Source organism: Sparus aurata, chromosome 8 (genome assembly GCF_900880675.1).
Source record: "Sparus aurata chromosome 8, fSpaAur1.1, whole genome shotgun sequence".
NCBI lineage: Eukaryota > Metazoa > Chordata > Actinopteri > Spariformes > Sparidae > Sparus > Sparus aurata.
In genome coordinates, this window is record NC_044194.1 from 36,050,875 (window position 1) to 36,077,794 (window position 26,920).

General features: G+C 39.8%; 1 protein-coding gene across 7 annotated transcripts in view; it reads left to right on the plus strand.

Moving 5' to 3' along the window:
• zc3h18 (zinc finger CCCH-type containing 18) overlaps window positions 1-23,567 on the plus strand; it is a 50,846-nt gene extending 27,279 nt beyond the window's left edge. For 2 of the 7 annotated variants that reach the window (XM_030425459.1, XM_030425458.1), the window contains exons 14-20: window positions 5,948-6,070; window positions 8,455-8,463; window positions 8,629-8,834; window positions 10,209-10,423; window positions 11,738-11,837; window positions 12,967-13,063; window positions 22,285-23,567. In XM_030425459.1, the coding sequence (XP_030281319.1) occupies window positions 5,948-6,070; window positions 8,455-8,463; window positions 8,629-8,834; window positions 10,209-10,423; window positions 11,738-11,837; window positions 12,967-13,063; window positions 22,285-22,525 (991 nt within the window). In that variant the 3' untranslated portion in view covers window positions 22,526-23,567. The remainder of the gene's footprint in view (window positions 1-5,947; window positions 6,071-8,454; window positions 8,464-8,628; window positions 8,835-10,208; window positions 10,424-11,737; window positions 11,838-12,966; window positions 13,064-22,284) is intronic. The other 5 variants (XM_030425461.1, XM_030425462.1, XM_030425463.1 and 2 more) reach the window with 5 other exon arrangements.
• Window positions 23,568-26,920: the final 3,353 nt, after the last annotated feature.

Genomic DNA, 26,920 nt, shown 5'->3' on the forward strand with positions numbered 1-26,920 from the left:
TGTGGGTGTGTGGGTGTGGGCAGACGCCAGTTACACAGTGGGAATTATCCCGGAAAACCATTTTTTTATTCAATTTGTAAATTACTTCTCTCTGATCTCCAGATATGGTATAGGTTCATGATGCTTGCCTAGGGCAGTGGGACGGGGTATCATTCTGAACATATTATATATGTATACAGATATAGTGTATCACAATTTCATGCGGCCCTGGGTTTGAGTCCCGGCCTGGGGCCCTTTGCTGCGTGTCACTCCCCCTCTCTCTCAGCCTGTTTCCTGACACATCTTCAGCTGCTTTGTCAAAAAAAGCCAAAAGGCCAAAAAACATTTTTTCACAATAATTAGTCCAGATAAAGCTACATTTTAATTATTATTTATCATACCAATATTGAAATTATATCTGATACAGTAGGTAGCACTGTGCCACTTAAAAATTGGTGTGCTATCTGCCACTACCACAGAGAAACTGAGGAAGAGAAGGGGGGTAGAATGACAACAAGCACCGCTTGCTAGTGGTTCACAGATGTTGTATCCCATATGGACAACTGTAATTGGTCCGTGTGTAAGCATCGCACTTTTTTGACTTATCCTCTGGTGCTTAGTGGCGGTGCTAAAGGAGTAATGACAATTTTTTGTAGGCCAACCCCAGAATTTGGCATTGCCCTGGTTCTTGACAAAACCCAATGGGAGTTTTTGATTGGAATTTGGATTATCATCGAAAAATAAGAGCTGTAGAAAACACATGCTAACGATATTTAGCCCTTTAGTTCACCAAAATAATCTCCACAGATGAACACCACTTTTGTGGGGGTTTTTTCAAAGCATAGATTAAATTGCTACAAGTAAAACGCTAATGGTAGGCTATAAAACCAGGAAACGCACTACACTGTTGGGGAGAGAAGGGACGGACTGGATGTCTGAAGGGCAGGCCACTTAACGAGCTGCCCAGTGACAAATGCTGGCTTGCCGCAACCAAGTCAATTTAACTTGGTGTTTATGGAGGGGCTGCCTTCCCTGCAGTCTCTTAGCCTGTCTGCTCTCTCCAGTCCAGAGACACAGCTGAGAGTCGAAAGGGTCGGTTTGTTTTAAAGGGGTACAACTGGCAATCCGTTCATTGCCGCCAGCACACATATATCAGGGTTCGTACGGGTGCTTGAAATCCGTGAAAGTGCTTGAAATTCAATGTTGTGTTTTCAAGGTCTGAAAAGTGCTTGGATTTTAGTTTAAGTGCTTGAAAGTGCTTACCATTATGTCTATGCTAATTTCATATACTCTATGTCTTTCACAAAATTGGGATCAGACTGGATAGTTTGCTTATAACAAGGAGAAATAAAATCAGTAAGAGATCCGTATGTGGAGATGTTTCCTCCTGGGCTCCGCTGAGCCTCTCTGCTCCTCTCCGCGACCTGCCGGTCTGTGTGTGACCCCGCCCCTTTCGAAGAGAGACAGCAGGAGATGACAAAATGCCGGGAAGCGTTGGCTTCAAAATGATAACTACAAACTATGGTTAAGATAAGGACCTAATCAAAGAGTGGCGTCATGCAAGGTCTGCAAAAAGATTTGCAGATGTGTGCAATGGGAGAGTCTGCGCTCTCCAGTCACAAGAAATGTAAGTTAAGACTTTTTGAGTAACTTAGGCCAACACTGCATGTTAACACTTTATGTTAACCGCTAACGTTAGCTAAACCATAACACGCTAAATAATAATTAACACACCATTAATCACGTTAAGTGACCTCGTTAAGTTAGCGCCTGATTGTCCGTGTGTCGTTACACATGCAGACTGGTAGCAATAGAGAAGGATGGCTGAAGAGAAGGTCGAATTTGATGCACCAGAGCTGAAAGTGCCAGAGTCAGAAACCGACTGTTCAGTTTGTCTCTGTAACGTCACACCAGGCACTAACATACGTAAGAGCTTTAAGTGTGAAAAGGAAATGTTCACTTTTCTCCCATTTTCATGACTTGCTTCTAATAAAGTAAGATTAGCCTACATTGTAAGGCCCTTTAGCAAATGTTTATGAAGTTTTTGTATGTTTTATCTGGATACAGACTGATGTGAAACAGATTGACGTTATGTTGCTGATATATTATAGTCAATAGCCCAACAGCACTAACCTGTTGAGGCAATGATAGCTTACCTTGTTATTGCTAGCCTGGACGGGGATCTTGCTCACAATTTTTCTAAAAGACGGAGAATCCACTGTTGAAAGTGGCAGCATATCTTCGACAACATACTCTGCCACAGTCTCCTCACTTCTTGAGGTTCAAGCATCGCAGAACAGGAGAATGTTTTTGCTGCTTAGTTTTTTCTCCGCTCTCATCCTGTTTGCTTTCTTTTGGTTACTAGCTTAATGTTAGTGTGGCACCGCTCTAGATGTTTCGTTAAATTACTTGTGTTGTTTCGCGAGGTAGAGAGATCTTTTGGTTTTGCACACAAAGTGCACGTAGCTATAATGTTCTTCACATCCTTGTCTCTGAGGAACTAAAAATAATGAGCGTATGTCCATCTTGCGAGTGTAGAGTCCAACTTGTCTGCTGCTGCAGTCGTCTTCTCCTCAATCAATAGTTCTCCAGCACTAACAGGAAGCTGTTGGCAAATTTGTATAAAAACAACACACCACTTGCATTGTAACGCGCGTTACTGGGATTTGTACCAAGTAAAATATTTTTTTTGTAATGCCTGACATTACTGCGTTACAGCAAAAAGTAATGCAATACAGTAATTGCATTGCTTTTGTAATGTGTTACTCCCAACACTGCATTTTGAAACATACAAAAAAAGAAAATTACAGGGTGCTCTCAGGTCTCTCTTTGTCTCGGTGCGAGTGTGTCTGAAGAACGCCAAGTGGCTTCCATTTTTTTGGATAAAACTTTGTGTTCTCTTTTAATTTCTAAACTTTTTGCTATTTTGAAACATAATTTTAGAAGTTTACAGCATAACACAATGTACATAATTGTGATAAAAAGTGAAAAAAAATAAAAATGAGTGTATATATTCCTGTAGATCATGTATTTTACCCCAGCGATATGGTGCTGGAAAAATTTGAAAATGACCCTTAAAAGTGCTTGAAAAGTGCTTGAATTTGACCTTGAAAAATGTGTACGAACCCTGATATATAGATGCTCACTAAAGATGACTGCTCCATCCGGCAGAGATGGCGGAGAATTGGCCAACATCCGCTGCAGTGATAGGCAGCGTCTCTGTGTGAAAAGGGCTACTGTCAATAACTACAGCAGATGTGAGAAAAATCCTGCTGAGAGTCAATATAAATAAGTTCTGCTGGTCCAAATAATATGCGTGGCCATGGATCAAAAACGTGCCAATCAGCTGAACTCATGAAACCTGTGACACTGATTACAACACTTTGCAACTAGATATTGGAATTCCTCTCAAGCAGAGGGTTCGGATTTGCTGTCAAACATCCTCTACATTAGTGCTCAATATTGGAGCACACAGCAACTATGATTGCACACCAAGATATAAACAGAACTATATTGTCAAATATGCGGACGACACCACTATCATCAGCTGTATTATAAAAAATGATGAGAGTTCATACCAGGAGGAAATCAACAAATTGCAGACTGGTGCATAAAGAAGAATTTACTGCACAGTATCAGCAAAACCAAGGAACTAGTTGATTTTTGAAGGGAAAAAAAAGAAAAATTGTCTACATCAGTGGAGCTGAGGTTGAGCAGTTGAACAGATATAGGTTCCTTGGAATTGCCATCACTGAAAGCCGATCTTGGTCATCACTCATCACCACCCTAGTTAAAAATCCTCAGAAAAGTCTCCACTTACTATGGCTAAAGTCTGGAGCAAGATTCTGGTCAGCTTTTACAGAGGAGCAATAGAAAACATCCTTGCTGCAAACGTTACAAACTCGCTTGGTTCATGCACAGCCCAGGACACTAAGCAGGGTTCGACATAAGCCATGGCCCGCTGGCCCGGGGCCAGTAAAAGTAGGTGCAGGGCATGTCGATTGGTCAGACGGGCCAGTGACTGACCAATCGCTGATTACACTGATTACAGTGATTGGCCGGTCACTGCCCGTACGACAATCGTGATTCACTAGAATGCATGCAGGAAATGCTTAGAGTGAAGGCGGGAAAGTGATTCGGAAAAATGTCGGCAAAGGAGTGCTACGAGTCCGAGAGGAGGAAAAGGGGATTTCTCCCGAGGTGGAGGGATCAGTATACCTGGCTGAACCACCGCGACGGCGTAATGTGAAGTAGTATGTATGCTCGTGAAGTATGTCGGCAGTTTCCGGCGAAGGCTGACCGCGGTGGATCATTTTTTTAAAAACACCGACAACTACCGAAAACACACTGGACGCCCATGAGAAAAGCAAACATCATCTGCAATGTCTGCTCGCTAAGCGTGCAGTGGACAACCCTTCATCAGTGAGAGTCTGTGTGTCACATTGATTATGTGATATGCGGCATTAATTAGTTTCTGGATCTGCTGTTTTCGCTCTCCACCCCGCGTCTTGCCCAGATGTTAAGCGGGCCTGATGAAGGGTTGTCCACCGCACGCTTAGCGAGCAGACATTGCAGATAATGTTTGCTTTTCTCAAACACTGACAGCAGAGATGATGAGTTTGCAGCGAGTGCTGGTCGGCTGAATCGTTTCCTCCGCCACAACAACTTCATTTGCAGAAGGATGCCAGAGAATTCACCGAGAAGCTGGCGAAGTTTGACATTTTCATCTCGGATTTTTGTGAGGAAGGAATTAAACGCCTGTCCCAAATAAACGCCTGATGTCTTTTAACACAAAAAAAGTGATTGAAACAAATAAACGCCCCGGCCATTATTTGGTATTTTACGGTATGATAACTCGCCCGGCCGGGGAGAGAGACATACAGAGAGAGAGGAGGAGGGGGGACCCCAACTGCAATGAACCAGCTTTGGGGGAGCCCAGCGTGCAAAAGGTTGAGAACCCCTGCTCTAAACAATTAAATGGGTCTTTATTTATTTATTTTTTTCAAAACATTTTTTATTTTCATTTTTTCGTGGCTGGGCCACTAAAATTACACATGGGGCCAGTAAAACTCGAATCTACTTGCCAAGCGGGCCAGTAAGAAAAAAATGTTGTGTTGGACACTGCTAAGGCTTTACAGTGGGTGATTAAAACTGCCCAGAACATCACTGGTACCATCTACAGAGCATCAGTGACATTGGTGAAATGCTATTTCTGCACAGAGCCAAAACGATGCTAAAAGACAACACTCGTTAGACACCTGAACTCATTCCCCAATATGGATTAAACAATCACTGATATACTCATTGACTAGTGTCATTTAAAAGGCATAATTAAAATCTTAAAAGCCATTCTGATTGTTCATCTTTCTGAATGTTTAAGTCAATTTTAGATCAGTTTGGATTGGTAAAAAGAGACTTTCTGCGATTGGCAGAAAACGAGTGCTTTTCTTTGTGAGTTTGTGATTTCTGCTGTGAACTGCTCTCAATTCATTCTCAAGACTCCGATCTATAGAATGCTATGTCTATCATGATTCAGGACTGGTAGCAGCCTGTTGGTTTATGTTGAGATTGTGTTTTAGACTGATTGTCTACCAGGGCAGTTGCACTTCAAGAGAGAGTGCAGACAAATGTCCTTTGAGTTGATCTGAATCTTGGCTGAGAGAGAGACCTTGAGAGCTAAAAGGATATAGCCCACTGCTAACCGGTTCTACAGAGATGGACTGTGATGCAGCAGACATGGGGCATGTAAGTTAGGAGAAATTGAGCCTGTTGTGTTCTAAAAAGCCTTCAAGTACACTCCGGGGTGAAATTTGTCTATAATTTACTACATGTAACTACTAAACTACTTGTTATTGCTAAAATGTGCTTATATGTTTGATAATACCTGAACAAACAGCAGTACACTTTGGTTTCGGTTACATAAAAAAACGACCTGTTGTGTGCTGAGTTATTTGTCTTTCTTTTCCAGGCGAACTGTGAGTGGGAGTGTTAGTGGAAGTGGTAGCAGTTATACTGGTTCTAGCTCCAGATCCTCCTCCAACTCCCTGTCACACTCACGATCACGCTCACGTTCCGGATCCAGAAAATCCAGGTGCTCACCTATGTCAACACCCTGACACATAAGAACTGATGACCATGGTGACAAAAAAAATGTTGCTGATGATATATTGCATGTTGGGGGGCATTCATTTATGTAAATGACCTTATTTATAGATAAGAACTTCTTTTATAAATGACTGTCACACTTTCATAATGTAACATCAGTTATGTCAGCACATATATGTAGATAATGATAATCTGAAACAATTAAGAGGTTTGCATAAAACGTTTCAAGGAAATGGCAGTGGTTCTTCTGGGGAAAATGTACAGTCAAAATATGTTAAAAGGCAAGTTTTTTCCCAGCTCATTATATTTAATAAGATATGTTGCCCTAGAGGAACCAATAACAGAACCAAAACACAAAAGTGAAGCAAATCATTTTTTGTAACTGCAAACATTCTACAACAAATATGAATACATGTTGTAAATCTTTCTTTGAGTTTCTCGTTCAGCAAGAAATTTCAGTCCAATTTAGTGTATAATAAGCAATGGGTGTGGCAATACGCAAACAAAGAATCACAAAAATGCTGAAATTTGGTTCTGGCTTCAAATTTCAAAATGTTCTAACTGAAAAACCATCTGGAGTACAGCTATAGGATTTTGCAAGGTCCGGTGAATTTAATGGAAGTTTAAAAAGTTGTTATTTTATTTGAATTTATTAATTTTTGCATTTATTTGTTTTTGAGAAAATCTATAACATGAACTTGGGATTTCTGGGTGAGAAGGAATGAACCTATCGCAGACCTTTTAAACTACTATTGTAGGAGTGGCAGATTTGTGGGAAATGGTAAATTGCCAAGGGGCCTGAGTTGTACATTCCCTATGCCTGACCAGTTTTGCTTAGAGTATGTATTAAAACAATGTTGTTCTTATATTTTTCTCCACTTTGTTGATGAGTTTTTTATTATTGAAAAAGAAACCATTATATATACTAGTGCAGTAACAAAACAATGCATCTTTTTAATCTTAAAAGTAGGTTGGTCACTTTGATCCTACTGAATTCCTTCTGTTAGACATCCTGTCTGAAAACTTTTTTATGAAATAAGACTATTTTTGTTCTTGGAACCAGTCATCCTCAATGAATGGCCAAATTAGTAGGGGTGGGAATGTCTTGGCACCTCACGAATCGATTCAGAGGTCAACGATTAGATTCTAAACCAATTCTCGATGCATGATTTATAATAATAAGAAGAATAAGAAGAAGAATACAATCTGAGTTTGCTAATCACTTCGTACTTTTGTGGTGATCATTAAAGACAATCAACAGATTAATTAACTTCACATTTAATTCCTATTTGATTTCAATGTTTCATTAAAGAAAAGGCTTTTCTTTGTCACAAATACATTTGACTTGAACAGGGAATCCTTCTGTTGCAGGCAATGAAAAAAAAACAGTATAGTAGCCTATATAAAAATAAAAAAGCTTTAAATGCAGCTTGCATTTCAACACATTATGGACCTATGTATCAACTCTCATACTAAAACATGACTACTCTTGGTCATTGATCATAAAAAAATAAACAGATTAATTTTTCTACTCTATGTGTCTATAAAGACAAAGCTGCTCTCAGTCAAAGATAAGAATAAGACTTCTCTTATCACAAAATCCCCCTGTTATGGGTGATAGGCAGCATATCCCAATGCTATCCAAGCGTTGCGCAACAAAGCGCGACTGAATACAGATGCAAGTCCTCTGCAATCAAAGTTACAGTAGAGTTTGTAATCCACTTCGCTCTTTCCAAGTTGGAAAGTTGATATCGCTTGCTCGATGGTCCTCTGGTTGGAAGCAACTACAACTATGCTTCCACACGCTTGCTGTTAAAGCAGAGGCTGCCAGTTGAATGTTGCACTGAGCCATCTCATGTTTTTTTGTTATGTGCGCACAATCGACTGGCCGGGCGCTGCACTTCCGCAATTAGGAGTTCCGCCTCTTACATTCCGTCAACAGTCAGTTGTCAATTAACATTTAGAAAATCGATTTTTGACTTTTGTAAATCGATTCAGAATGGTCTGTGTCGCGATGCATCTACGAATCGATTATTTCTCCCACCCCTACTAATTAGACTACACACAACATCATAAAAGGGACAGAATGAGGTTGTTTATTAGCCCATGGGTCACTAGTTTAGTAAAACTGCCCTACTGTTACCCTCACAGTCATGGCACTAATGTCTCGCTGCTTTTAGGTTTTGGTACTGTCAGAATTGTAGCTTATCTATCTGTTGCATTTATCTTAAGTCACTTTTTTGTAAGTTAAAAATCCGAAATATATACGTATCTTAAAGATACGTTAAATGGGTCATTCTAACTGATTACACAGACTGACTGTTATTTTCACTTGCTTTCATGTGCCGACTCTGTTGGGAAACCCTCTAGGAAATCCAGGTATGATAATTAGTTTTTTGGTTTGTTGTAAGTGTATGTGCAGACGTGTGTGGCTTGTTTACACACAACTGTGATGACAGCACTCAGTCATCACATACCCTATGTATCTTCTCAGTTTGACTGAGAACCAGCTGCTAATGATCAGCCTGTTGTTTTTTGCTGCAGATCATTGAGCGTGAGCAGTGTGTCATCGGTGTCATCAGTGTCGTCCAGCAGCAGCTCGGTGCATAGTGCGGACTCTGATGACATGTATGCTGACCTGGCCAGTCCGGTGTCCTCTGCCAGCTCCCGTTCACCCACACCAAACCATCCCCGCAAGGAGCGAGGGCCAGCACGAGATCGGCCTCAACATGGCAGAGACAAGAACAGAGGTTAGTGTAGGCATTAAAGTAGACATGAGTCGGGCACACAGGACACGTAGGCTAGCTGATGCACAACGGCATTGCTGTCAAATCATAAAGCCTCAGATATGTCAATATTCAATTCTTTAACCAATAACGGCCAGGTAGAGAACTACCTGTACCCCATCATCTCTCATGGTTATAACTGCATAATGTACATTTCAGAGCACTAATTTCATGCAGTCACCACTCTACTTTTTTTCACGATTAATTCCTTAAACCTTTAATAATAAAGCTGCACAGTTAACGTAAGCACTTTCTGTAGGTTGGTCAAAGTAAAGTCTCAGCAGAATAACTGGGTATTGTGGCCAGTAATGCAAGGTTGTTGACATAAAACTGTCTGTTTAAGGGATAGTTTGTGTTTTTTGAAGTGGGGTCATATAAAGTACATATCTATAGTCGGTCTGTTCCCTACCGTAATCACTGATCAGCGCAGCCTCAGTTTGGAGAAGTAGAGAGCTGCTCCAGCCCAGACACTCAGCTTTGTACTGCAGTGAACGGAGTCCAGAGGCAAAGTGAACTAATTTTTTAGGTGGGCCTTGTTTTAGGTGGTTAAAATTCAAGTGTACGTTATATAGAGAAAATTCACACCGCTGTACATTGCTGTCAGACCACCCTTTCTTTGGCATTTTGTCAACCATAGAACCTCCGTATCCCTACGCAGTTGCGCTAATGCATAGAGATAAGAAGGTTCTATGGTCTGTGTCTGAAATTGTTAAGTTTCGTTTTGATCAAAAGCAAACAGAGTTGTGTGAATAAACCTCTCTTCCAGCAGCTGGGCCTCGCACTTTATTTCGCCGCTCGCAGATCACCTGATGCGCTAATGCGTAGGGATACGGAGGTTCTAAGGTTGAGAAAATGTAGTGCCAAAAGAAAGGATGGTCTGTCTGCGATGTACAGCGGTGTGAATTTTCTCTATATAACGTACACTTGAACAAATTTTTTAGGTGGGCCTTGTTTTAGGTGGTTAAAATTCACTTTGCATCTGGACTCCGTTCACTGCAGTACAAAGCTGAGTGTCTGGGCTGCAGCAGCTCTCTACTTCTCCAAACTGAGGCTGCGCTGATCGGTGATTACGGTAGGAAACAGGCCGACTATAGATATGTACTTTATATGATCCACTTCAAAAAACACAAACTATCCCTTTAATAGAAGCTTAACAGCAAAGATGTGTGTTAAAGACGGATATTTCCATATTCATCCTTCCACATATTCTCTTAGTTGTTGTTTGTCAAAGTAATAAATTATGCAATTTTTAGAATGTATTTTTGATTTTCCTCTTAATGAAAAAAAAAAGCACTGCATGGTTCATTAGTCCTCACGTCCTTTTTGTCCTTGTCACAGAGAGACAGTCTAAAAAAGATGACGCCTTTAGGGAGGACCGCAGAAAGATGGATCCATCTGGTGCCCCACCTCGAGGAGGCAACCCATTGCCCAGATCAGGACCCGGCAGCAGGGGTGGTCACCCTATACACCCCCCACCAGGCAACATGCTTCCCCAAGGAAGCTACGGGGGTTCAGGATCCCACAAAGACATTAAACTCACCCTCCTTAACAAGGTTACTATTACTCTCCTTTCCGTTTTTTAAAGGGTCTTTTCACCCAAATCACAAAATACACATTTCTTACCCACTTCGAATAGTGTCATTTCTTTTACATTTTACGTGCAATAGACATGAGATAGCCCAGATAAACTTGTGACCAACTAGACCTGAACTGACCATATTATACTCAACTGAGTAAGGTTAGTTGAAGCGAGAAATTCAAGAAAATGAATGGAGAAAATTAGACATTGGACAAGTTGGTAGTTGGTAATCTTTGACACCCATCTTGACACAACAGACGCACTGCACAGTCAGAAGTAGTCAGTCTGTATGTTAGTCAGGAGAGTGAATTTGTTACAGGTTTTCGGATGCACAACAGAAGAACACGACACTGTAGACTACTCACAATGAGTTAGAGATATTGTGATATGGTTGTACACTGTAAATGCATATGCAAGGATATGCTGTAAAAAGCACAAAATAAATAAGAATTTGGAAATGTCACAGAATAAACAAACAGTGAAACACTAAATTATCCCAAAATCCCTAACTCATTTTGAGTAGTGAATTAAAATCCAAAAACATCCATCTTCACGCTGCCTATTGAGGCTCATACAAAACAGGTTGTGATGCGACACACACCAATCAGCCACAACATTAAACCAACTGATCAACATCTTTCAATTTATTGTTCTGCTGGGAAACCTTGGCTCCTGAAACACACTTGAAACACACCAACCATCCAAACACCGCTGTGGAGTAGAGTACACCCCCTCAAACAGGACAATGCGCCCTGACATACCAAAAAAACTGCTCGGTAGCGGTTCAAGGAACACAACAAAGAGCCCAAGGTGTTGACCTGGCCTCCAATTCTCCAGTTGCCAATCTGATCGAGCACCTGTGGGAGGTGCTAGAACAAGCCGTATCCAATATACAGAACCCAAAGACTCCACCACTAATCTCCAGACACCGCAGGACACCCTTAGAAGTCTTATGACCATGCCTTGAGGTCAAAGCTGTTTTGACTATACAAGGGGAACCTGCACAATTAAAAGTAGGTAGTTTTAATGTTGTGGCTGAACAGTGTGTATGCTGCCGGTTTGTGTTTGAATTAAGCATTCTTTGTAGCTGCACATGTGTTACCCTTCAATTGTTGGCTCTTTTTCTTCGAGTCAGCCAATTTAGGTCCAAATTTATGTGAAGAAGCATAAAGTCATATTTCCTCTGAAAAACACTGGGTAAATCTCCAGGAAAATTACTTGAGTTTATGATTTAAATTTAAATTGGTTTGCCTTCGGATGTGGAATAAATGAGTTGGCCTCTTTCTAGCAGCAGGGAGATAAGGGCAACAGGAAGAGGTACCTGCCCACAGACAAAGACAGGCCTGGTTCCCCCCTCAGCAAGAGAATGGCCATGTCTCCAGACAGAGGTGAGAAATGTGCTAACTAAAATTATACACACACCTTTTACTGTTAACACTATTTCAGTTAATCCTAATGTAGCATTTTGGTCAGATTTCACACAGTTACAATGGACTTGTTTTGTATTGTATTGCTGGTAATGTCAGTAGTATATCCTAGATCAAGAGATCTTTATACACATTGTCATTTTGATAACATTTATTTGTTTAGTCTTCAACAATTGCTGTATGTTGTTTGGTGTAAAAAAAGGAATAATATAAATGCTAACATTCATGCAGAAACCATTTTTTGATTAATCAGTGAGACCATTAACAGAATATTAATGAATGCTATTTATTCTATTTATCAATTACGTTTGCCAAACACAAGTTGGTTTCGGCTCCTGAAGTGAGGGCTTTCTTCTCTGTGTATTTGACTATAGATTTTATACTTTATATTTTTCATTTATTGAATTTCTTTTTATAGTATAAAATTTAAGAGATCTTCATCTGGTTAAGAATTAAAAATATAGTAATTAGTTTTAGCCCTATGGGAATTAGTTAGAAGTGTTTTATCAGTCATTAACAGATTATATTCATGATGCATGTTCTCAGTTACCTTAATTTTATCATTAAGCAATGCAAACTGTTGCATTTCACTTGCACTGCAGATTGTTTTTGAAGAGCTGTTTAGTCTATAAAATGTCCAATAGATATCCAATACATTACATAGAAAACTAAACCTAATTAAATCACCATTTATCTCAACACGAGAAGTTGGAACAAGTCTTCAATTGTTTGTACTGTACTTAGCAATGCCCTTATGTGCAGTACTTTGAGCGGCTCATGATGGGATACAGGGAACTACATGTATGACTCAAACAACGACGTCACAGACCATGGTTCAATTACTTCTTGTTCCGGATCAGACGTGAAAGTACAGGGTTGTTTTGACGTGAATGGCCATTCTGTTCATTAAATCTCTATTACAAAGACACAAGGCCACAGCCTAATTTCTTTTGTTGAGAAATTTCATGAAACACTTTTAAGAACTGTTAAGACTACATTACTGTTGCACTTTAAAAACTATGTATTCATAGCCAAACATCTAAACCATTCATTCCTAACAGCCTCAGTTACTGAAAATTGTGTTTTTCAGGCCGTGATAAAAGGATACCTGGCCGACCCCCGCTCTCCCCTCGTATGGATCGGCCCAGAGGCCAAGGCCCCCGACCCATGCCACCCCAGGGAGACAGGTTGGTGCATCCTTGAACATGTTATTCCTTTAGGACTGTGATATACATCCTTAAACACTTAGTTATTCAGCAACAAAGTTTACAAGGGCAGTCAGCTTGAAGAGTGGGTTGTCAGAGCATGAAGTTTGCTTGTTCCTAAAATGAGGAACAAGCCACTGAAGAGGAAGCACACAGATATTACACTTTCTCTGCACGTGTAATAACATTCACCAGATCTCGCAAAAATTCCTGAATTTGAAATGGGTGCTTTGCTACGGAAGAGGATTAGGGCCACATGTGAATTTTTTTTTTAGTTCTGACTTTAAAGTCAGAATTCTGACTTTTTTCTCAGAATTCTGACTTTAATCTCAGAATTCTGAGATTAAAGTCAGAAGTCTGCACATGTAAAAAAATTTTGAGTTCTGACTTTAATCACAGAATTCTGAGAAAAAAGTCAGAATTCTGACTTTAAAGGAGTCATCACCCGGAAATTGCAATTTCTCTTGTTAAATCATGCATATTGGTGTTGTACCTCTGTTGAAACTTGCCTGAAAAGCTGGAGTTTGAAAGTGGCTTATTTTTTTCGCTTTGGCTCTTTTTCCGAACAGGAATAGTGCACAGTAGTGCGCGTTCCTAAAGCACGAGATTTTGACTCTGCTCCTGTGGTGACGTTACCACAGGAGGCTACTTGCATATTAAGCATTGGCTCACAGCCGTCCTCAGCCAGAGTGAGCACGCCGAATCTGCTTATTTCTCTGTCATTTTCACGCCATACATCGTCACCGCCAGCATTAAAACTCAGGTCTTACATGTAAAACACGAGTGTGAAAAGTAAGACGGAAAAAAAAAGAATTTACCATTCAGAGACATCCTGCTGTAAACGTGTCTCTTCCACCGTCTCTGCCTCTTCACTCTCCCGTTCGGTTTCCGACTCTGGCTCGTACATAAATGCCTGAATTCCGTAAGGTTCGTCATTTAGTGTGTGCGCCATGACAGGGGGCTGTTTATGTTTTGGAGTCTGTGTGTGCATGCAGGCTCGCCCCCCATTCCGGCTCTGTCCTTCCTGCGGCCAATCAACGCACGCCTCATTACATATTAATACAATGCACATCCGGACCGGTCAAAACCTCGCGCATAATCTCGCGTGAGAAAGTCGCGGTATGAAAAAGTGTCAGAACAAGCTCTATGTTTGATTTTTTTTTTTTTTTTTTAATTTCTAATAAGTTTTAAGGATTGATCCAAAGCGATCCAAGAGGGACTGGATATGTAAAAAACCAGGTGATGACTCCTTTAATCTCAGAATTCTGACTTTTTTCTCAGAATTCTGACTTTAAAGTCAGAACTAAAAAAAAAAATTCACATGTGACCCTAATCCTCTTCCGTACAGTAGGGCCAAGTTCAATACATTTTTATCACATCCTGGGACAATGGAAACAATAATGTAAAAACTTGAAATTAGTAATTTCGACAGGTTCCAGGTGTGTATATACACACTACTCACAATAAGTTAGGGATATTGTGAGAGACTCAGTGGATTTCATACATACGGTGTTTGTTTCACTTCAGAGAGTTTTGGGATAAGGAGGCAATTGTATTGGGGTGATAGACACACCTCATTTTGTGTTTTCCACGTAATGGTCTCACTGTGTACAGTGTGCCTTACATATTGGGGCCAATACCAAAAAACTAAAAGACAACCCTTTTCAACGTGGCATCAATTTCAACATTCTGTGGGTATAAAAAGCTGGTATTGTCAGTAAGTCATTCCAAGTTCATCATTCAAACAGCCATGAACACACGACGTCACTTAACGGACGAGCAGCGCCACCTGGCCATAGCGCGCCTTCGGGTCGGTGGCAGGCAGTCAGATGTTGCTCGTGAACTTGGTGTGTCTCAAAGTGTCATCAGCAGACTTGCATCAAGACACAGAACTACTGGCAGAGTTCGTGACAGACCCAGGAGTGGAGCCCCACGAGTGACAGACCGCAACGATGACCAGTACCTAAGGACCTATGCACTCAGACATCGTTATGCAACTGCCACACAGCTGCAGGCCCAGTTACGAGATGTGAGGGGTACTGGGGTTTCCAGACAAACCATTCGAAACCGACTCCACCGCTTTGGCTTGAATGCCAGACGACTGTTGCAGGTGACTCCACTGACACCAAGACACCACCGTGAACGTTTGCAGTGGGCACAAGACCATGTGACCTGGACAATGCAGTAGTGATCTACCGTCCTGCTCACTGATGAGTGTCGGGTCACCTTGCACAGAAATGATGGTCGTCAGCGTTGCTGGAGAAGGCGAGGTGAGCGATACGCCGAGGTCAACATGGTCCCCAGGGTTCCCTTTGGTGGAGGAGGTGCAACAGTCTGGGCAGGCATCACCAGTCAGCGCAAAACAGATTTGGTTATTGTAGATGGCTCAGTCACTGCACGTTCTTACCTCAGAGACATCATAGAACCCATCATCATCCTCCAATTCCGCCAGCACACCCCCAACTTTCTGTTCATGGATGATAATGCTCCACCACATCATGCCAGAATTGTCACAGCTCGACTTCAGGAAGTGGGAGTGCCTCATATGGTATGGCCAGCAATGTCCCCTGACCTGAACCCCATAGAGCACGTCTGGGACCAGCTGAAGCAGAGACTGGATGATCGTACCCCACCCCCACGTGACCTGGCAGAACTGCGTGTAGCACTTGTGGAGGAGTGGAACGCATTGCCTCAGAACAACATCATGAGGCTAGTGAGGAGCATGAGACGTCGCTGTCAAGCTGTCATTGCGGCAAATGGTGGAAACACCCGCTACTGACATTGTCAATTTTTGTTATTTGGGGCTATCCTTGTTATTGTCTAAATTTTTGGGGTAATAAATATTAAACTAATGAAAATGGTGTTTCTTCTCATTCATTATTAGTAATATCAAAGGGAACTTTTACTTATTTCATTCAAATTCAGACCAAATAGGAAAAGCACTCATGTAAATAACAATATCCCTAACTTATTGTGAGTAGTGTATCTATATATCTATATATCTATATCTATATCTATCTATATCTATATATATATATATAAATAGATAGATAGATAGATAGATAGATAGATATAGATAGAGAGATATATAGATATAGATATAGATATATAGATATATATAGATATATATAGATATATATAGATATATATATATAGATATAGATAGATATAGATAGATATAGATATAGAGATAGAGATAGAGATAGAGATATAGATAGATATAGATAGATATAGATAGATATAGATAGAGAGATATATAGATATAGATATAGATATAGATAGATATAGATAGATATAGATATATATAGATATATATAGATAGATATAGATATATATAGATAGATATAGATATATATAGATAGATATAGAGATAGAGATAGAGATATAGATAGATATAGATATAGATAGATATAGATAGATATAGATATATATAGATATATAGATAGATATAGATATATAGATAGATATAGATATATATAGATAGATATAGAGATAGAGATAGAGATATAGATATAGATATAGATATAGATAGATATAGATAGATATAGATATAGATATATATATAGATATATATATATATAGATATATATATATAGATATATAGATATAGATAGATATAGATAGATATAGATAGATATATAGATATAGATAGATAGATATATAGATATAGATAGATAGATATATAGATATAGATAGATAGATATATATTAGATATATAGATAGATAGATATATATTAGATAGATAGATAGATAGATAGATAGATAGATAGATAGATAGATAGATAGATATCTATCTATCTATCTATCTATCTATCTACTCACAATAAGTTAGGGATATTGTTATTTACATGAGTGCTTTTCCTATTTGGTCTGAATTTGAATGAAATAAGTAAAAGTTCCCTTTGATATTACTAATAATGAATGAGAAGAAACACCATTTTCATTAGTTTAATATTTATTACCCCAAAAATTTAGACAATAACAAGGATAGCCCCAAATAACAAAAATTGACAATGTCAGTAGCGGGTGTTTCCACCATTTGCCACAATGACAGCTTGACAGCGACGTCTCATGCTCCTCACTAGCCTCATGATGTTGTTCTGAGGCAATGCGTTCCACTCCTCCACAAGTGCTACACACAGTTCTGCCAGGTCACGTGGGGGTGGGGTACGATCATCCAGTCTCTGCTTCAGCTGGTCCCAGACGTGCTCTATGGGGTTCAGGTCAGGGGACATTGCTGGCCATACCATATGAGGCACTCCCACTTCCTGAAGTCGAGCTGTGACAATTCTGGCACGATGTGGTGGAGCATTATCATCCATGAACAGAAAGTTGGGGGTGTGCTGGTGGAATTGGGGGATGATGATGGGTTCTATGATGTCTCTGAGGTAAGAACGTGCAGTGACTGAGCCATCTACAATAACTAAATCTGTTTTGCGCTGACTGGTGATGCCTGCCCAGACTGTTGCACCTCCTCCACCAAAGGGAACCCTGGGGACCATGTTGACCTCGGCATATCGCTCACCTCGCCTTCTCCAGCAACGCTGACGACCATCATTTCTGTGCAAGGTGACCCGAAACTCATCAGTGAGCAGGACGGTAGATCACTGCTGCATTGTCCAGGTCACATGGTCTTGTGCCCACTGCAAACGTTCACGGCGGTGTCTTGGTGTCAGTGGAGTCACCTGCAACGGTCGTCTGGCATTCAAGCCAAAGCGGTGGCGTCGGTTTGGAATGGTTTGTTTGGAAACCCCAGTACCCCTCACATCTCGTAACTGGGCCTGCAGCTGTGTGGCAGTTGCATAACGATGTCTGAGTGCATAGGTCCTTAGGTACTGGTCATCGTTGCGGTCTGTCACTCGTGGGGCTCCACTCCTGGGTCTGTCACGAACTCTGCCAGTAGTTCTGTGTCTTGATGCAAGTCTGCTGATGACACTTTGAGACACACCAAGTTCACGAGCAACATCTGACTGCCTGCCACCGACCCGAAGGCGCGCTATGGCCAGGTGGCACTGCTCGTCCGTTAAGTGACGTTGTGTGTTCATGGCTGTTTGAATGATGAACTTGGAATGACTTACTGACAATACCAGCTTTTTATACCCACAGAATGTTGAAATTGATGCCACATTGAAAAGGGTTGTCTTTTAGTTTTTGGTATTGGCCCCAATATGTAAGGCACACTGTACACAGTAAGACCATTACGTGGAAAACACAAAATGAGGTGTGTCTATCACCCCAATACAATTGCCTCCTTATCCCAAAACTCTCTGAAGTGAAACAAACACCGTATGTATGAAATCCACTGAGTCTCTCACAATATCCCTAACTTATTGTGAGTAGGGAATATGTATATATATGTTTTTATATATGTGTATATATATGTATATGTGATGTGGGAAGACAGAATTTTTTTTAACTGAGTAAATGAGGCAAAATGCTTGTCAATATACAAATCTCTCAAAGACACTTTCCCTTTCGGTATCCAACTACTAAAGGAAACATCTGTAACAGATGGGGGGAATTCATGATTGCAGCACATTTGGGTGTGACTAGAAGTATCTGGGAGACTGCAACCCTTTTCAATGTGCTGCCATGTCCTCAAGCAGTTCAAAATGATCCAATTGCCCACATGTCTGTAAATGTTTGTAGGGCAACTGGACCCCAAAAAAGAAGTGCTGGCAGAGTGTTATTTTTAAACATCACCCTTGTCAATGGCAACCCAGGAAGTAGTCTCAGACGTAACTTCTGTGCTATAACCTTCTCACCCTTCTCTCTGGGCTTATGTAAATGTATTTTCAATATTCTGTGAGCTTTATAGTCCCAAATGAAAGACATAACTATTGAATCTAATTATTTGACTAAAAAAATGACTTTGTCACAAAATAGGTACATTTTGAAAGATGTATAAAAGAAAGGGGAGACCATTTTAATCGCTTTTCCACTCTGTCAAGGAAGTTCAGCTTAAAAATGTATTTAGGCTTTTTTGGCAACTCTACTCCAAGACAATCCAGTCTGTCCATGATTTTGCAAGGGAAATTATAGAGAAGATCGCTGCTAAATTCGACACCCAAAAACAAATTCACTCTTCTGCCAATTCATTGTATATCCTGAAACTGCACCGAAAGACCTTATAAGATTCTGAAAAATGGTGACGGAGTGCTCAGGCTGTGATTAAAAGAGAACAGCATCAACAGCAAACAGAGAGATGATCCACGTTACCTAATCAGATGGGCTCAATAGAAGGATGATTCCTAATACTGATAGCAAGTGGCTCAATAGCAATGGCAAAAACAGGCTGAGTGGACAACCTTGAAGCGTCCCGCAATGTAATGAGAATGGCTTAGATTTTTCTTGGTTCGTCAGAATGGAAGAATTAGGGTGAGTATATACCATTGGGGTCCATGCAACAATTTGGTGGCCAAACCCAGATTCCTCCAGTATCGCCACCATGTAGGCCTATTCCAGCTAATCAGATGTGTATCAGAAAGATCAGGCAGCAAGTTAAATGTCTTATATCTTGGAAAAGGGCTTATTCGTCAAAATTTCTGCCATACACATTACACCATACACAAGGAGTGTAACTTGAAATGAATGAATATAGCCAGTTACCAAGTGTACCTGCCTTGTACCAATGATGCCGTAATGAAATTAGTTTGAAACACATACTTGTCATGATTTTTACCTCCTCCAAGGAGGTTATGTTTTCAGCTTTTCCGTTTATTGGTTGGTTTGTTGATTTGTCAGCAGGATAACAAAAAAACTACTGATCAGATTTCCACAAAGTAAGGATATGTATGGGTCTCGGCCCAGAATAAACCCCATTAACTTTTGATGTGATCTAGATAAAGGGACGGATCCAGGAGATTTTTCTCACATTCTTTAACACTGAGAAGTAGAGCATTTTTCCACATTTTTGTTAGTATCTCAGAATAACGCATGGATCCTGATGGAAAAAGATCAGGCATATTAAGGTGGCTGGTTTCTATGAGTGAGAACAATTTGATGTGGATCCTAAAATCTGGATCTAGCAGATTTTGGTATTTCTAGTTTAGGGCTGTTCTTTAATATTGTATTGCTTGTTATTGCTAAGACTGCTTTTCCACCAAAATTAGCACGTCTATGCAGGCTTTTTAAACGCCGAAAAATCGCCTATTGACCCCCGCCCCACTTCCCGTAGGAAAGGCAGCCTGTCTTTGAAGCGTTACGTTGTATGTTATTGACATCACATTTCTTGTCATGAATGTGCTGGACGCAGTTGTAACAGAGGAGAAAACAACAGGCCCATTGTGAAAAAGCGTTTGTAAAACAATGGATAGATGTTTTGAGCATCACAATTCCCGCAAAATGACTAATTTCACTATCAAAGAACGGCTACACAATTACATTATTTTATTACTCAAGTTTAGCTCACTCATATCCCAAATTCCTTCCTTATTTTCACACCACTACAAGATGTTGATAATGCATCATAATTTTGCGCAGCATTTAGCATGTTCACCTTGGTGTTGAGTTTAGATCAAAGTCAAGCCCAGCCGAGGTAATAAAATTAGTCTCTTAATTGACTCTTAAAGTGTAAATGAAGAGTTTACACATTGCCATAAAATCCCAATCTTAGCGAGTTAAAGTGTGATTTTTGGCCAGTGGACAAGGGGTATAAGACTGCAAACAACTACAAACTGTAAGCTCCGTTTTTTTTAATGAACTGATTAAATGTTCGAGGTCAAAGGTCAAGGTCACTGTGATCTCAAATCTTGTGAGGTTAATATTTCAAGACATCATTTAGGGATTTTTGTCAGATTTACCACAAACCTGCACTTGGACTCGAGGGTGAACTGATTAGATTTTGGGGGTAAAGGTCCCTGCAAGCTTACATATTTTGAAAAAAAATGCTCAGTTACTAGAATAGAGGGTTATAGTTGGACCAATTATTTGCAAAGTTTTTCTGTGAAGTTCCAGTAACTTCTAGCAAACTTCAAACTAGTGCTTAATAATAAATGGAGTTGTACCAATAAAACATTAAGACATAAGTTATGTTTCAGTCAGCTGCTAAGAAACATTAGCTGCCTAGTCAAAAGCAATTAACTATGTAAACAGGATGTCACTGTAGCATCACAAGCCCCAGCATAACTGCCAAGATTTTGTGTATGTATGACTTAATTTTGATTTATAAGACATTCATAGAGAAATATGTTTTAGTTACTAGTGTTCTTGCAGTTTAGAATGAATGTAAAATATCTGATTAATATTACTTAAATAACAGTCATGTAGTGATGTTCTGTATTTGAGGTCTGTCAACTTCTTGTGAAATTCTAAATCTTTCCATTTTCAAGTATCAGGTCAGATGTGTCATCCACATTTCATATTACATTTATTACTCTTTTTCTTTTATTACTCAAGCTTAGTTTTGTCTTTTAAACTAGCTTGTCAGTTAATCATGCAATACTACTACCAGCAATTACGGAGTGTACAGCTTTCTATCTTTACGTAAGAACAGGTGAAACCTGTTTTACTTTAGTGAGCCATGAATATCTATGTAGCAACAACGTTACAACTGGGATTTGAACTTTAGGTGCCAGTAGTTACTCAAACAAGTGTGAGTAAGGGGCGCTCGTAGCTCAGTTGGTCAGTTTGTCCTTGCTGCAGCGTCCCAGGGTTCGAGTCCAACCTGTGGCCATATGCTGCATGTCATCCCCCTCTCTCTTATCCCAGTTCCTCTCATCTCTAAGCACTCCTATCTAAATAAAGCCATAGAACAGTCCAAAAAATACTTAAAGATAAAACAAGTGAAAATATTGCTGTTATGGAGATTATTAGCTCTGTATTAATACAGTTTTTCTGCTCAAGTGAGTATTGGGGGCAGCAGGGTGGTTTTTCTGGAACTGAGTCAAAATAAAATACAGTGTGTGAAATATGCAACAGTTTGGCTCGTTGACACAATCCTGAAGATCTATCAGGCTTTGATACACACAATACTGTTGTTTTTGTGGGATTTTTTGAGAAAGAAAATATAGAATAACACCAGACTTATCATTGGTGTAAGACAACGAGATAATGGATCTCTCATAGTTGGATCCTCATTTGATGATAAGACATGCTTATTGCTTTTGTTGAGTTTATAATTGTGCAATTTCTGTCTTGACTCACCATACTTGTCTGTATGAACACGAGTCAGAATATAACCCCAAACTCTTCTTCTTTCTCAGAAAACGTCCTCTGTCACCACCCACCAAATCATCTGGAAAGGGTGCGGTGGCACCACTGGGCAAGCCGGCCCTCCCAGGCTCAGTTTCAGCTGCTGGCTCTGGATCCAGCTCGGGCTCGGGCTCGGGCTCAGGCTCCAACAAACCCAGCAACACACTGTCACGCCGTGAGGAGCTGCTGAAACAGCTGAAGGCTGTGGAGGATGCTATTGCCCGGAAACGAGCAAAGATCCCAGCCAAATAAAAGAAAGCCGGCCCTTGGCCTGTTCGCCAGTCTGCCTGCTTGTGCGGCCTTGTGAGCCGGAGAAACAGTGAGGGTTATGGGAGCATTCCTCCCTGCCTTCAATGGACGTATTAAAATGTTGTATGGTTCGTGTATAAAGGCTATTGTGTAAGTGAACGGGAAGTGGTCACTACGAAACCCATCTTCTGCTTGTTTACCCTCAGAAGAGGTTTAGCTCTGCTCCATTCTCCAGTGTTGTTCACTCTCATTTGCCCAACTTTAGCTCCCCATAAGTCTTTGAATGTCTCAGCTGCAGTTTACCTCATCAAAAAGAATCAGGAGGAAACATTTGGGCATTTGGTGAGGGAGGGGTGTCTCAGGAATGGAGTGTACTTTGTGTAGACTTTACAGTCCAGAAACAGAAGGGTGGTAATGTGAACTTGATCACTTGCTTCTGCTTTCTGTTCCTTCAGTAAAAAGGAAGCATCTTCCTTATGTGGTTTAATGAATAACAGATTTATACACATTGAATCTACAACTTCTGTCTATCTTTCTGCGCCCCCTTTTATCGTCTTGTTCTCTCATATGTTTTCTTTAGTTTCCTCTGTGTGGAGTGACACGACTGTTGACTCAGCTCTTCAGGGTTCTGACATCCGACAGGCTTCTTTGTATAAATCTTCAAGTTCTTGAGCATCCATAATCAGCCGCTGTTGGTGATCATGAGCCCATACTTTGGTCACAGCGGGCCCATCTTCAACCAATGACTGAACTATGTTCTGTGTTATATGGCAGTGTTCACTGTCACACCTTGTACAATAATAGCAAGTCATCAAATTCTTTGCAGCGTATGATTATAGACAACAGTGATGTGAAGTATTGCTCTTTTTTTAATGTGCACCATTTTGTTTTCTTCTTAACTCTTCTCAAGTGATAAACTGATGTTTTATTTGTGTCACATTTTTAGTTGGAGGAGTATGAGAGGTGGAATGGGGACATTTATAGACAAGATATGTTTTGCTTTTGTGACAAAAGCCTTCTAAATAAACTATTTTGATAAAAAGGAGTTCAGTTGCCTGGATTTTTTGTTGTGGAAAATAATGGGAGTGTTTGAATGCAGGTGCAGTCACACATGTTTATGATGGCATCAAACAGCGTTGCTCAGCATGAAAAATCTGGAATACACTGATCAGCCACAGCATAAATCAGGGTTCGTACGGGTGCTTGAAATCCTCGAAAGTGTTTGAATTCCAATGTTGCGTTTTCAAGGTCTGAAAAGTGCTTGGATTTTAGTTTACATGCTTGAAAGTGCTTGACATTATAACTCTGTGTCTTGGCAAAATTGGGATCAGACTGGATAGATAGATACAAGGAGAAATAAAATCACTGTGTGTGTATCATCACACATGCAGCCTGGTAGCAATAGGGAAGGATGGCTGAGGAGAAGGTTACTGATGCAATTTGGACTGATGACACGTTCAATATTAATAAACTTTGATGAATAAGCGAACAGCTTATAAAAGTTTATGTCAAAAAAGAAAATTACAGGCTGCTCTCAGGTCTCTCTTTGTCTCGGTGCAAGTGTGCCTGAAGAACGCCAAGTGGCTTCCCTTTGTTTGGATAAAACTTTGTCTTCTCCTTTAATTTCTAAACTTTGTGCTGTCATGAAACATCATTTTAGATGTGAACAGCACAATACAATGTACATATTTGTGATAAAAAGTGAAAAAACCCAGCGATAAGGCACTGGAAATTTTTGAAAATGACCCTTAAAAGTGCTTGAATTTGACCTTGAAAAATGTGTATGAACCCTGATAAATACCACAGCCCAAACCTAGGGGTCACTAGGGTCGCCAGATAAATCTGAATCTGAGATTATTTTATCGGGTAGGAGAGAAGAAAAACTATCTTCTGCAACACTAATTTGTAATAATCTTGGATTTTTCTCTGAGCACCAACCAGACTGCTTTTTTATAAGATTTCACAAGTCAAAGGAGTTTGGAAACCACTATTTTACTCTCACGCTTTACGTTGTAATTTATAAACTTTTTATATATAAATATATAATAAGAGCAACTATATCTACTACTTAATGCACCAGTGGAGAAAAGAAGTTGACTGAAATGTAACAGTGTGAACTATAAACTAGATTACAAATGGTAGAGAAAAGGAGTACTTCACAATTCTACTTAAGAGGCAGCAGGCAACTTCTAAGTGGTGTTGTTGGTGCTGCTGTTGCAAAGACAACTAAATAGTTTATTTTTCTCAGAGTCACAAACAAAAGTGAGTGTATTCAACGTTGAGTCTGTGATAGAGATGGATGGTCAGTCAAGCTTCCTGTTCCCAGGTGACTGCATGCCTGTAGACAGACAAAAATGTTCAGTGATAATGAAGTTTATCACAAACCAATGTGAACACTTATGGTTTTAATTACTCTATATTCTTATTACACTGCAATCAACATTTATTTCATAATGATATGTTGAAGCAGAAAACATGTTTATTACTGGTTTAACAGTTAAACTTAACTTCTGTCTCAGTTAACTGACCACTGTAAAAGTAGCCTGTTGCACTACAGCCTTGTAACTACAATTAGCATTGACATTTTAACAATCTATTATTTTGGCTGTATAAAGCTGCTGTGTACAGCTGTTGTTTACAGCACAGTGTCCTTGCTCTCACACCTCTCTATGCATTTGTATAGCTCCTGCATGAGTGTGTATTACGGGCCTGTGTCTGGAACAAATAAAAACAGTGAATCATTGTATTTCTCCACGGGGATTGATAAAGTATAAATTAAATGAATGATGAAACAGTGTAATAACAATATATAATACAATACCCCTAAAGGCTAAATACAGAAAACATGTCAGATTGTTTTCATCCTGGGGTGCAGTATACTTTAATGCATCTAATCCATGAATCAAAAACTTTCCAATTGATTCACTTTCTATATAATCTCCCACCTCCTGGCCAAAAATGTGATCTGCTCAATGCTCTCTATGGGCAATAAAGAATCATGAGGCATCATCTTGTATGGCTTTTATGTAAAAAAAAAAAATAATAAATAAACAAAAAGAAAATCTCCGCACATAGACATTGTGTTATTGTGTATTGTGTGTTTCGGAGGGTTAGGCCTGTAGGCCTTTTAATGACCGGCCTCTTTCTTGTTTGTGTTGCTTCTGGTTGTAGTCTTCAAGCTAGTGATGATATGGTATCATTCAACTGTGTGCCACAAATCTATAAGTAAGCTTGGTCCTAAGACAGTATATTGTTCAAATCTGGATATGTCCCAAATGTGATCAGTGTGATATTAAAACAGCTGCTGGCATTTGACTCAGTCCTGACAGCTCTGGAACACACAGACACTAAATGTGGTTTGAAATCTGATATGTATGAGCTGTGCTTGAACCTTAGAATTGCAATTTGTGGTGTATACTGAACTGCTGCTATTTCAGTGAAGACCGTGACTTCAACTGTAGTTCCTCTATTAGTCACAATGCACGCTGTCTCAAAGAGCAAATGCTAAAAGTCCCAACTTCTCTCTCTGAAAATACACTATGATTTTTCACACAACAAAACAGTCCATATCACTAAATCTGAAGATAGTCTTTGAGATGTATTGTTTCATTACAAAGATTCTCTATATGGTTGCTTTATTGACAGTTAGTTGTGTTGGTTTAAGGTTGTTGTTCCACCTCAGCTGCACCCAGACATCCACTCCTATGGAGCCCTATATTTTTGGATTTTACAGCTAAAGATGGAGGATGAGTGGACAATCCAGATGTCTCAGCATCCCCACTAGCAATGTTTTTCTGCTGTCTGATCTAACAGTATTCCAAATTCAAGAGGCTACTCGGGTTGTTTTGTCTCACCTTGGTTCTAGCAGAGGGCCACAGTGCGATTGGGAGGTCCCGTTGTTGTACCTGTCTGTACCTTGTACCGGGGCCATTTTACCATATTTTCTTCGGACTGAATGGATCAAATTCAAATCTGTTTTTTTTGTGATCAATGAAAGAAATGTACTCATTGTTTTAAACGATTAGAATTAGAAGTAAAAAGACACATCTCAGTCATCCAATGAGAAGAGATAGTTGAAGAACGTTTTCTTAATTAAGAGAAGCAAAATATATCATATATTTTTCTGGTAATATAAATGTGAAAAAATGACTCTTAATAACTTGGATAGTTTGAATAACTTAAGAAATTGTGTTTAATAATGGAAATGACCTTTGTTCTTCCTTAAATGTTGTTCTTTAGGTCTGATAAACTAAGAAATATTTGCATTACATTCATTCATAAAGTCACATTGCAACAAAACTTTATTCGGTTATCTTCTTAAGCAGTAGGCTAAATTATACAGATTCCATAATCTCCATCCAGCCTGTCCTACGCTATAGTCCCATAACATGAATGTAC